The sequence below is a fragment of the Neoarius graeffei genome, chromosome 14 (assembly GCF_027579695.1).
Source record: "Neoarius graeffei isolate fNeoGra1 chromosome 14, fNeoGra1.pri, whole genome shotgun sequence".
NCBI lineage: Eukaryota > Metazoa > Chordata > Actinopteri > Siluriformes > Ariidae > Neoarius > Neoarius graeffei.
The window spans coordinates 46,735,016-46,748,000 of NC_083582.1; the positions used below are offsets into that span (position 1 = coordinate 46,735,016).

Below are 12,985 nucleotides of genomic sequence, written 5' to 3' on the forward strand. Positions count from 1 at the left end.
GGCGGCTATTTACACTGGATCCGGTGTAAATAGCTGCCAGATCATAATTACAGTAAACTAGAATGGAATGTTAACAGCAGTAATGCCTTTTCTGGCTAATTTTATTCGTCTTACCTCCAACAAAGTGGTCACTACACAAGCGTTGGTATGCAGCTATCCATCTTCTCCGTCGGTCAGCATCTATCGGGATCCGATAAAATGATAACCCTTGCCTTGTTTGTTGATGGTTACTACATCCAGGTGCACAACAATATAGTGGCATGATGGAAGTCTTGCTGAAAATAAACACTTTCTTTGCTGCCGTTCCTCAATGTTGGCTGTGGTAAACTACTGGTAGTACATGTCCAAAATGGCGGCCGTGTTTGTCGTGACGTCACGTGAAAAGGGTCTATACCCTGTGTATGTACATGGGACACGTGCCATTTTGGGGGTGAGCCTCACTATTTGATTTTTACAACAGTGGCTGGATAGGTCTGTGAGAGATGTTGCTTTCTGCAACGGCTCTGAAGAAAATCTGCTTGAAATCCCTTGAGTCTTGGGAACTAAGATTTATTATAGGACTTGTTCACATGCAACTCACACAATCGTTGTGTAGTTCTCAGTCTATTAGACTCAGGAGATCAGATTACAGTTCTTGACTTTGTAGTCTTTGTTGATAGTTATCTCGGTATTAAGCTCTGTCTTAAGTGGCCACTTACATTCCCTCAGTTTACCTGGGTATACTCACTGTTCACTGAATATCCTGAGCAGGCGTTCAGATTGTAGTTGCTAAAATAGTAATAATTTATTGACATAAAGTGTTTTGTGGTTAGTCTACTACACTGTAGTGCGTCATGTGGTAGTGCATGACGACAATGCAACTTTCATAAATATTACCATATATCAGTTGTAATTATGTTCTACACACACAGTGGTGCTTGAAAGTTTGTGAACCCTTTGAATTGTCTATATTCCTGCATAAATATGACCTAAAACCTCATCAGATTTTCACACAAGTCCTAAAAATAGATAAAGAGAACCCAGTTAAACAAATGAGACAAAAAGTATTATACTTGGTCATTTATTTATTGAGGAAAATAATCCAGTATTACATATCTGTGAGTGGCAAAAGTATGTGAACGTCTAGGATTAGCAGTTAATTTGAAGGTGAAATTAGAGTCAGGTGTTTTCAATCAATGATGTGACAATCAGGTGTGAGTGGGCACCCTGTTTTATTTAAAGAACAGGGATCTATCAAAGTCTGATCTTCACAACACATGTTTGTGGAAGTGTATCATGGCACGAACAAAGGAGATTTCTGAGGACCTCAGAAAAAGCGTTGATGCTCATCAGGCTGGAAAAGGTTACAAAACCATCTCTAAAGAGTTTGGACTCCACCAATCCACAGTCAGACAGCTTGTGTACAAACAGAGGAAATTCAAGACCATTGTTACCCTCCCCAGGAGTGATCGACCAACAAAGATCACTCCAAGAGCAAGGCGTGTAATAGTCGGCAAGGTCACAAAGGACCCCAGGGTAACTTCTAAGCAACTGAAGGCCTCTTTCACATTGGCTAATGTTAATGTTCATGAGTCCACCATCAGGAGAACACTGAACAACAATGGTGTGCATGGCAGGGTTGCAAGGAGAAAGCCACTGCTCTCCAAAAAGAACACTGCTGCTCGTCTGCAGCTTGCTAAAGATCATGTGGACAAGCCAGAAGACTACTGGAAAAATGTTTTGTGGACGGATGAGACCAAAATAGAACTTTTTGGTTTAAATGAGAAGCATTATGTTTGGAGAAAGGAAAACACTGCATTCCAGCATAAGAACCTTATCCTATCTGTGAAACATGGTGGTGGTAGTATCATGGTTTGGGCCTGTTTTGCTGCATCTGGGCCAGGATGGCTTGCCATCATTGATGGAACAATGAATTCTGAATTATACCAGCGAATTCTAAAGGAAAATGTCAGGACATCTGTCCACGAACTGAATCTCAAGGCCAAGTTTACATTAGACCATATCTGTCTCGTTTTCTTCGCGGATGCACTGTCCGTTTACATTAAACCACCTGGAAACGCCGGGAAACGGGAATCCGCCAGGGTCCACGTATTCAATCCAGATCGTGTCAGCTCCGGTGCTGTGTAAACATTGAGATACGTGGATACGCTGTGTTGAGCTCTAGCTGGCATCGTCATTGGACAACGTCACTGTGACATCCACCTTTCTGATTCGCTGGCATTGGTCATGTGACGCGACTGCTGAAAAACGGCGCGGACTTCCACCTTGTATCACCTTTTATTAAAGAGTATAAAAGTATGAAAATACTGCAAATACTGATGCAAATACTGCCCATTGTGTACTTATGATTGTCTTTAGGCTTGCCATCCTTCCACTTGCAAGTGGTAAGTGATATGCGCTGGGATCACACACACAGCGGCTCAGTCCCGAATCAGTGGTTGTGCACTTCACTCGCGTGCTCTGTGAGCTGCGCAGGGCCGGAGTGCGCACCCTCCAGAGGGCACTCGCTGTTCAGGGCGGAGTGATTTGGAGCGCAGGATGCCTGCAGAGCCGAGCATATCCGTGTATTGGTGTTGCTGTGTGCACGCAAATCGTGTATTGGTGTTGCTGTGTGCACACTAATCGTTTTAAAAATGTTAATCTGATGATCCGCTGATACGGTCTAATGTAAACATGGGCCAAGAGAAGGTGGGTCATGCAGCAAGACAATGACCCCAAGCACGCAAGTCGTTCTACCAAAGAATGGTTAAAGAAGAATAAAGTTAATGTTTTGGAATGGCCAAGTCAAAGTCCTGACCTTAATCCAATCGAAACCTGAAGCAAGCAGTTCATGTGAGGAAATCCACCAACATCCCAGAGTTGAAGCTGTTCTGTACGGAGGAATGGGCTAAAATTCCTCCAAGCCGGTGTGCAGGACTGATCAACAGTTACCGGAAACGTTTAGCTGCAGTTATTGCTGCACAAGGGGGTCACACCAGATACTGAAAGCAAAGGTTCACATACTTTTGCTACTCACAGATATGTAATATTGGATCATTTTCCTCAATAAATAAATGACCAAGTATATTTTGTCTCATTTGTTTAACTGGGTTCTCTTTATCTACTTTTAGGACTTGTGTGAAACTCTGATGATGTTTTAGGTCATATTTAGGCAGAAATAGAGAAAATTCTAAAGGGTTCACAAACTCAAGCACCACTGTATACCTGCAACTCTGACAACATAATTTTCAGTGACTAATAAAATGGTTTTGAAAGTTCCTACTTTTAAGACATTTTTGATATGGTAATTTTTTTAAAAGAGCTTTCATTTACAACATGTCTCTGCCAGCTCAAAATGCCTCTTCGGCCATTGGCCTTACTGGATTGATGCCCCCCTTCGCATTTTCCTGGATCCGTCCCTGGAGTACCTCTGGCGATAGCCTTTCCAGTATTTTGACTGGTGGAGCTGAGGAACAAATTTTTAGTGGAGCGCTAGAACCTTTGCCTCAAATAAAGTAATTCATTCAGCTTTGACAGATAGCTTCATTTGCTCCTGGACAGGTGAACCATAGTCTTTTTTTGTAGGCCTAAGTGACATTGTTTGCCATCTGTTATTTAGCCTTTAAACGTGTAAGCTACATTTTGCAATGTTGTATATAACATTGCTTGTCACACTGTATTGTGATGTAGCGGTTGACCTAACAAACTGTAGCCTACTGTGGCCAATGCTAGCAGGAGAAACCTCAGTGCAGCGCCAATCAATCAACTGAAGTTGTTGCTGGATGTAACATTGCTGTAACAGAAATCTAGCTGAAGTAAAATTGTCACAGTTCAACGGCATAAGCTAACTTACACACAAATTGGTGTGTTATCCCAGAGTAGCTGGCTATGTAAAGCTGTAGGCTTATGGTAATGTTACCAAAGTGTCAGTAATCTGTATAATTTGTTGTGATGTGTAGCGATTAAGGCTACTCATTTAAGCTTGGTCATCAATTCAGCTATGGCTACAGTTCAGGCTATGGAAGATCGGGAATCATTTGTATCCTCAATAATAATAATAAAGTTAGCATACTTTGAAATTGCTTAGATTGAAGTAAACTGTTTATTTAAATTGTGTTGTGTGTTTTGTATATTTTTTAAACACATTGTCCATTACTAGTGGCATATATGGTAATTAATTTAATTTATTTATTTTATTTAATTTATTTATACATTTAATTTATTTATTTTTCGCAGTGCGGTTTTCATCAAATCCTGTGCTCTGATTGGCTGGCGAGCGGGTCCGTATCCTGTGGTACAGACCCCAGGTGCGGACCCTGGTTACGGACCTCTGGCAACTCGCTTGTTCACAACAACAACAAACAAAGTAGCAATTTTTGTCAACATTTATCTTTTTTATAAGATTTATGTATCAAAAATCTTCTAAATTTTTGCCAGCATTTCTCAGCATAATAGCATTAATTTTACATTATGGACAGCGATAACGACAGTCTTCACAGCAAAAGCGAGTTTTACTACCCTCAGGAAGAAGAAATAAAAGAAAACATTTCAGGAGAAAGCTAAAAACCTGTAACTGTTGCTAACGCCAAGCAAAAACATGGCTGAATCCTCATCTCATCTCATCTCATTATCTCTAGCCGCTTTATCCTTCTACAGGGTCGCAGGCAAGCTGGAGCCTATCCCAGCTGACTACGGGCGAAAGGCGGGGTACACCCTGGACAAGTCGCCAGGTCATCACAGGGCTGACACATAGACACAGACAACCATTCACACTCACATTCACACCTACGGTCATGAGTCACCAGTTAACCTAACCTGCATGTCTTTGGACTGTGGGGGAAACCGGAGCACCCGGAGGAAACCCACGCGGACACGGGGAGAACATGCAAACTCCACACAGAAAGGCCCTCGCCGGCCACGGGGCTCGAACCCAGGACCTTCTTGCTGTGAGGCGACAGCGCTAACCACTACACCACCGTGCCGCCCTGGCTGAATCCTGAATGACTCAATTTTGTATAAATAAGGGACTACATAGGCAGCAAAATGTAGTTTTTTTCCTGCCATGGAAGTGCACTTGTATACCGAGGAGGAAGCAATTTTCATTACAGCCGTGAACGAGGATTCAAAATAGCATTAATTTTACATCATGGATAGTGATAACGACAGTGTTCACAGCGAAAGCGAGTTTTACTACCCTGAGGAAGACAAAATAAAAGAGAACATTTCAGGAGAAAGATAAAAACCTGTAACTTGCTAACGCCGAGCAAAAACATGGCTGAATCCTGAATGACTCAATTTTGTATAAATAGGGGACTACATAGATGGCAAAATGTAGTTTTTTTTTTCCTGCCATGGAAGTGCACTTGTATACCGAGGAGGAAGCAATTTTCATTACAGCCGTGAATGAGGATTCAAAATGGCGGCTCGCTTCGGCTTGGCTCGGTTTTCCCTTTCGGGCGCTCTCGTTTTCTGTTAGAATTTGGTAAAGAAAAAAATAAATATATTATTTACCAGCTTAAGGTTGGTCTGTATGATGAAATACCATGACCTCGGCCTTGAATACTGATCTCGGCCCAGAGGGCCATAGCTCAGTACTTTTCATGGGTCTAAAACATCTATTTCAGCTAGCCTACAATTTAAGAGTCTATAAATCTAAACTATGTACCCATACCAGAGATCTTCACATTGTTTTAAATTAATGTTAACCGAAAACAGTTGCAGAATCGGCCTACAGTGCAGTCAATGAGGACAATCCCACTTTTTTATGCAATGCCTGATTAACATACATGAAAACCAGAAATGTCCCCCCTATTTATTACAAAGATGAAAACATTAGATGTTTTAATCATATTTTCAACGCCGAACCGAAAACGTCCCTGGTTTTCTTCTCAGAAATCTCATCTCATTATCTCTAGCCGCTTTATCCTTCTACAGGGTCGCAGGCAAGCTGGAGCCTATCCCAGCTGACTACGGGCGAAAGGCGGGGTACACCCTGGACAAGTCGCCAGGTCATCACAGGGCTGACACATAGACACAGACAACCGTTCACACTCACATTCACACCTACGGTCAATTTAGAGTCACCAGTTAACCTAACCTGCATGTCTTTGGACTGTGGGGGAAACCGGAGCACCCGGAGGAAACCCACGCGGACAACATGTCTGACAACTTATCTGACAACTCCGCACAGAAAGGCCGTCGCCGGCCACAGGGCTCGAACCCGGACCTTCTTGCTGTGAGGCGACAGCGCTAACCACTACACCACCGTGCCGCTCTGGTTTTCTTCTCAGAAATCTGGTCACCTTAAAGGAACAGTCCACCGTACTTCCATAATGAAATATGCTCTTATCTGAATTGAGACGAGCTGCTCCGTACCTCTCCGAGCTTTGCGCGACCTCCCAGTCAGTCAGACGCTGTCAGACGCGCTGTCACTCCTGTTAGCAATGTAGCTAGGCTCAGTATGGCCAACGGTATTTTTTGGGGCTGTAGTTAGATGCGACCAAACTCTTCCGCGTTTTTCCTGTTTACATAGGTTTATATGAGCAGTGACATGAAACAAGTTCAGTTACACAAATTGAAACGTAGCGATTTTCTATGCTATGGAAAATCCGCACTATAATGACAGGCGTACTAACACCTTCTGCGCGCTTCGGCAGCGCATTGATACGGAGCTCAGATATCAATGTGCTGCCGAAGCGCGCAGAAGGTGTTAGTACGCCTGTCATTATAGTGCGGACTTTCCATAGCATAGAAAATCGCTACGTTTCAATTTGTGTAACTGAACTTGTTTCATGTCACTGCTCATATAAACCTATGTAAACAGGAAAAACGCGGAAGAGTTTGGTCGCATCTAACTACAGCCCCAAAAAATACCGTTGGCCATACTGAGCCTAGCTACATTGCTAACAGGAGTGACAGCGCGTCTGACTGCGAGGTCGCGCAAAGCTCGGAGAGCTACGGAGCAGCTCGTCTCAATTCAGATAAGAGCATATTTCATTATGGAAGTACGGTGGACTGTTCCTTTAATTTAGAGTAGACAGTTAACCTAATCGCATGTCTTTGGAGGAAACCGGAGCACCCAGAGGAAACCCACGCTGACAACATGCAAACTCCACTGGGTTCGAACCCAGAACCTTCTTGCTGTGTTAACCACTACACAACCGTGCTGTTCAAAGATGTGTGAAAATCATCTGGCACGTAACATGTTAAGGATCACATTATGTGTAAATTCACCATACATTCACAAGCTGTAATTACTGTTTCCCTTTCCTGTCCGGATGCACGAATCAGACAGGACTGAAATATCATATTTGGGCAATATTTCTGAGAGAGGCTGCGTCCTCAATCCCACACTAGACTAGTGTACTCAGCAGTGCTAGAAAGCAGTAGTGTGGGTGGAAAAAGACGCTCGTGCGACTTAAAGCTGCCGACGTCATTTTCAAGCGTCACATCTTTGTCAGTGCACAAAATGGCATCCTACTGCTTGACCGTTTCCCGGCTTCAGGTAAACGAAAAAAATAGCTATTGAAATACCTCACTGTACGTGTTTTGTGTGTGTAGAATTCACTGTATAGTATTAAGTGCAGTGAAGGGTGTGTATTTAATGCTGAAGGTGTTTTTTCGGTGAGGGGGAAGAGCGCAGATAGCGAGCTAACGCTGCTCAGGTCATCGCCTCCAAGGATGTTAGCAGAAGACTCTTAGCAAAATAGTTGCCATTCAGGGGTGGTGTTTGATAAAATGTGAAGAAACCATCCTTTTCTAATACCTGTGCTAACGGTTTTGTATTTTGTATGCCTGAAGAAGACGGCTTTGTGTTTTTAGTTGCAAGGTTAACACAAGGTTAAAATAGTGTGTAAGCGCTGAAGCGGGGAAAGCACAGCGCCATTTATCCACCAAAACGGCTGTAATTAAAGGGAAGTGCTCTTGCATGAGCAAATTATAACTTTTCCCTACAGTAATGAAGAACCGGTTCGAGTCGTGTCTCTGGGTCTAAAATGTAGGTCTCTTGTTTCTTCGGTTAGACACCACGCACTGAGTTGCATTTGTAGTGATGATTTTTTTTAAATGACAGCAATGACTGCTAGTACAGAATCTATTTCCATATTTTATTTTTAGACAATAAGTGTAGTCCTTAGAAACATTCCATAACTGCAATTAGTTTCAGGAAAGTTTTTAAACTTTTTAATCAGGGTTCCCCTGGGTTCTGAAAAATATTCTTCACTTTTTTCCCTTGAAAAATACAGTTGTAAGTATTTCACTTTTTTTTTTCTTAGTCATGGACTTGTATGTTTATACCAACCAAACTAACAATTAATTTGTACAGATACAGCTAGGCCTCTCTATTACATATAAAATGTGGGCTCCACTCCAGCCTCTGATAAGAGAGACTTGATTTTGCTCCCTGTGCACCATCAGCCTAAAATAAACCTGTTTAGTTGGTTATTTTAGCATGGAATTATTCAAAAGAGGAATTAGGACCCCCTTTTGCCTTTACCTCAACACAAAACTCGATTTACAATTAGAATCTTGGAACACCCAACAGTGCAGGAATCTGATTTTCCCGTCGATTTACAAACTGAACACAGAATGACACCGCGGTTTACATGGGAAGGTTACAGTGGCGGCTGGCCCATAGGGGGCGCTCGGGCGCCGCTCTCCCGGATGTGGAGGGGGGGAATTGTGTGTGTGTGTGTATTTTAATCAAGGTTCCCCTGGGTTCTGAAAAATATTCTTCACTTTTTTCCCTTGAAAAATACAGTTGTAAGTAAAAAAAAAAAAATTAGTGCCTCTCAAAAAATTTGAATATTGTGAAAAAGTTCAATATTTTCCATCAGTTATTTAAGTGAAAATGTTATATATTATAGACTCATTACACAAACTAAAATGTTTCAAGCATTTTTTATTTTAATTTTAATCAGTATGGCATACAGTACAAAAACATTTAAAAAAAAATCTCAAAATATTAGAATATTTCATTGAGTTTGAGTAAAACAGTATGTACACAGTGTATCTCTCGGTCTAGTTCAGTACACACAACCACAATCATGGGGAAGACTGCTGACTTGACTGTTGTCCAGAAGATGATCACTGATGCCCTCCACAAGGAGGGTAAGCCACAAAAGGTCATTGCTGGAAAAGGTGCGCAAGCAACAGGAATGGCCGCAGTCTTGAGAGGATTGTCAAGAAAAGTTGATTCAAGAACTTGGGAGAGCTTCACAAGGAGTGGACTGAGGCTGGTGTCAGTGTATCAAGACCCATCACGAACAGACATCTTCAAGAAAGGGGATACAACTTTCGCATTCCTAATATCAAGCTACTCCTGAGCCAGAGACGATGTCAGAAGTGTCTTATCCTGGCTAAGGAGAGAAAGAAATGGACTGTTGCTCAGTGGTCCAAAGTCCTCTTTTCAGATGAAAGTACATTTTGCATTTAATTTGGAAATCACGGTTCTAGAGTCTGGAGGAAGAGTGGAGAGGCACAGAATCCAAGGTGTTTGAAGCCCAGTGTGAATTTTCCACAGTCTGTGATGATTTGGGGTGCCATGTCATCTGCTGGTGTTGGTCCACTGTATTTTATCAAGTCCAGAGTTAACACAGCCATCTACCAGGAGATTTTAGAGCACTTCATGTTTCCATCTGCTGACCAGCTTTTTGGAGATGCTGATTTCCTTTTCCAGCAGGACATAGCACCTACCCACAGTGCCAAAACTACTACCAAATGGTTTGCTGACCATGATATTACTGTGTTTGATTGGCCAGCCAACTTTCCTGACCTGAACCCCATAGAGAATCTATGGGGTATTGTCAAGAGGAAGATGAGAAACACCTGACCCAAAAATACAGATACGCTGAAAGCCACTATCAAAGCAACCTGGGCTTCAATAACACCTCAGCAGTGCCACAGACTGATCACCTCCATGCCACACTGCATTGATACAGTAATTCATGGTAAAGGAGCCCCAATCAAGTATTGAGTGTATAAATGAATATACTTTTCAGAAGTTGGACATTTCTGTATTGTAAATCCTTTTTTTGATTGATCTTAGGGAATATTCTAATAATTTGAGATACTGGGTTTCTGATTTTCATGAGCTATAAGCCATAATCATCAAAATTAAAACAAAAAAGGCTTTAAATATTTCACTTTACATGTAAAAAAAAATTTATTTTTTTTTTTTTTTACAGATTTTATCAATGTCAGTTTTGCTTAAAGTGCATCTCATCTTTCATCTCATTATCTCTAGCCACTTTATCCTGTTCTACAGGGTCGCAGGCAAGCTGGAGCCTATCCCAGCTGGCTACAGGTGAAAGGCGGGGTACACCCTGGACAAGTCGCCAGCTCATCACAGGGCTGACACATAGACAACCATTCACACTCACACCTACGGTCAATTTAGAGTCACCAGTTAACCTAACCTGCATGTCTTTGGAGTGCGGGGGAAACCGGAGCACCCGGAGGAAACCCACGCGGACACGGGGAGAACATGCAAACTCCACACAGAAAGGCCCTCGCCAGCCACAGGGCTCGAACCCGGACCTTCTTGCTGTGAGGCAACAGCGCTAACCACTACACCACCGTGCCGCCCCACTTTGGTCAAATATCTGTCACATTTTGCATTTTGTGCAATATTTTTACCTTGCGCAATACCAGAAAAATTCAGTTGAAATCAAGCCATTTGAGGCAAATTGGTCCATCTCTGAAAAAACTTGGCATTTGGATTTCCCGGCAAACACTGATTTTCGTAACGTCGCGTGCGGGACGCCTCCCTCTGAATCCTACGTCAGCGCTGGTTTGTTTATGAGAAAACGACCTGGTGGTTTTCTGCAAATTTCTTCAATGTTATCACGTAATTATTAAAATGGTTAACAGATGTATCGTAGGAGGGTGTAGCAACACCAATCTTGATGGGATTAGTACTCTTCGTTTTCCAAAAGATCGGACAATGAGAGAGAAATGGGAGCACTTGGTCCACACAGGCTGTGCACTGAAATCGTGCAGGCTCGCGCAGCCTGCTGGCGCTTCCGCAGGTAACGTCACGAATCTGGCTCCAGACTCCCTTGGGATTTTTCCAGACGCGTTTTTTTTTTTTTCTGCTGTAGACAGATAGCCTTATGCAAAATTACCCTTCTGGATGAGTGTGTAAAGGGACATAATTTCATATTAAAAAACGAAATTGGTCCCGAATATGCACTTTAATAGTGTGTGCCTATATGCAATCTGGATTATTTAAACATCATTTCCACCAACGGACTCTCATTCAACAGTGAATTTCCACTGACAGACTCGTATCATTTCTCTTCTTGGACGCTTGTCAAAGTGCCCCAGAAGTGCAGCAAAATAGCCAATAATGTATGCTTGCTAGGGAAAAATAATAAATATTTGGCCAATCAGCATCGCCGAATTTAATGGTTTTGGGGCGCTGGAAATTTCGCCCCTGCTACAGAAAATGTAGGACTCTCTGTCTTTGGTTAGAGGTGATGTTCAAAACTAGACTTTTGGTTCATACTGTACAATAATCACATCTTTTTTTGCCATAGTTTGTATTCACAACAAGTGTCAACACTGTGTTACTCCCCCTCTCTCGTTTCACAGAAATACACCTAGCTCAGAACACACGCGCACACCTCGTTTCATAGTCACTCTGTGTGTGTCTGATTCTAAGGTGAGTGTAAGATTTGAGAGAGTCTCTCTCAAATCTTCATTCAGAAATAGAGGTGGTGTGTGTGTCTGATTCTAAGGTGAGTGTAAGATTTGAGAGAGTCTCTCAAATCTTACACTCACCTTAGAATCAGACACACACACCACCTCTTTATTTCTTTTCATACAATCACTCAGTCCCACACTCACCTTAGAAACCTTCCCCCTCTCTCTCTCTTACTCTCTCATACACAGTTGATTTGTATAGATTCAGCTGAAATCGTACCCTTGCTGTAAACTTCTCTCAAGAACTTGAATATTTTATACCATTCCTTTCCAAAGCATAAATGGAGCCTAATATAGCTGTAAATTGTTAATTTACTTTATCTGTGAAACTGCTGATTTTGAGAAGGAAATTAAATTATTATTGTGGAATTGTCATTTTCTGACTGTTCATTTGAATGTTTATACTGGACTAGGCAGGGAAATCTATTGGCACACACCAGCCCCACCAAGAATTTTTTTTTTTTCACCAGCCGCCACTGGAAGGTTATAATCTAACTTTATAAGATGAAAATCACCCACATACATTCAAAAGTTATGACATCTTTAGTGGTTTTTTTTTTTTTTTTTTGCACTGCAGTCTTTAAATTTATGTAGTTCATTCAGTTTCTCATTATTAAGTTAAACAACCATAATGTCTCAGGAAACTGAGGCCTGTTAGTTGAATTAAAATCAGTTTAATTGAGAGAAATCGTATTCACATCTCTCCTTTAGGTCCATAAACTAAATTTATTATATTATGACATTCAAGTCAGTTGTTTTCGATTAATTCTCTTACTTTTGAGGGCGAAAATACCCTGGGGGCTGCGAGCTCCGAGTGATGGGGCCTAACGACGTCACTGCGTTCGGCGCGGGGAATGAACACGCCATGCAGCCCGGAACATTGCACACTTCAGTCGCTTGGCAGCTGACCGCACTTGAGCTTCTTTAAGGGCCGCTCCCACTCAAAGTGATTTGGCGTCCTGTAAGTATAGGTAATCGTATGGGGCCGAGTAAAATTAAGGATTAATTTCACGAGTGATTTTCAAAGTTTTGAAAACGACGAGGGCAGTTTCAAAACTTTGAAATCACGAGTGAAATTGATCCTTAATTTTACGAGGAACCATACAATTACTTGTTTATAATATATAGGGCCAAATTCATACTTCGGAAGCCATTCAAGTTCACAACATTTGTCATTCACGTTTTCTGAACCAATCGGGGCACAAGACTATCTTGCACGTTTGAATCAGTTTCTAAAGCGTCTTTCATCATGACACGGCAACACGACACGAGGATTTTGGACAGGATTTTAACGTCTTTCAGG

General features: G+C 42.0%; 1 protein-coding gene across 1 annotated transcript in view; it reads left to right on the forward strand.

The window, feature by feature from the left end:
* The first annotated feature begins 7,420 nt into the window (after nucleotides 1-7,420).
* The window catches only part of aco2 (aconitase 2, mitochondrial), a 30,411-nt gene continuing 24,846 nt past the window's right edge, over nucleotides 7,421-12,985 (forward strand). The window contains exon 1 of the mRNA XM_060939811.1: nucleotides 7,421-7,483. Coding sequence (XP_060795794.1) covers nucleotides 7,448-7,483 — 36 coding nt within the window. The 5' untranslated portion in view covers nucleotides 7,421-7,447. The remainder of the gene's footprint in view (nucleotides 7,484-12,985) is intronic.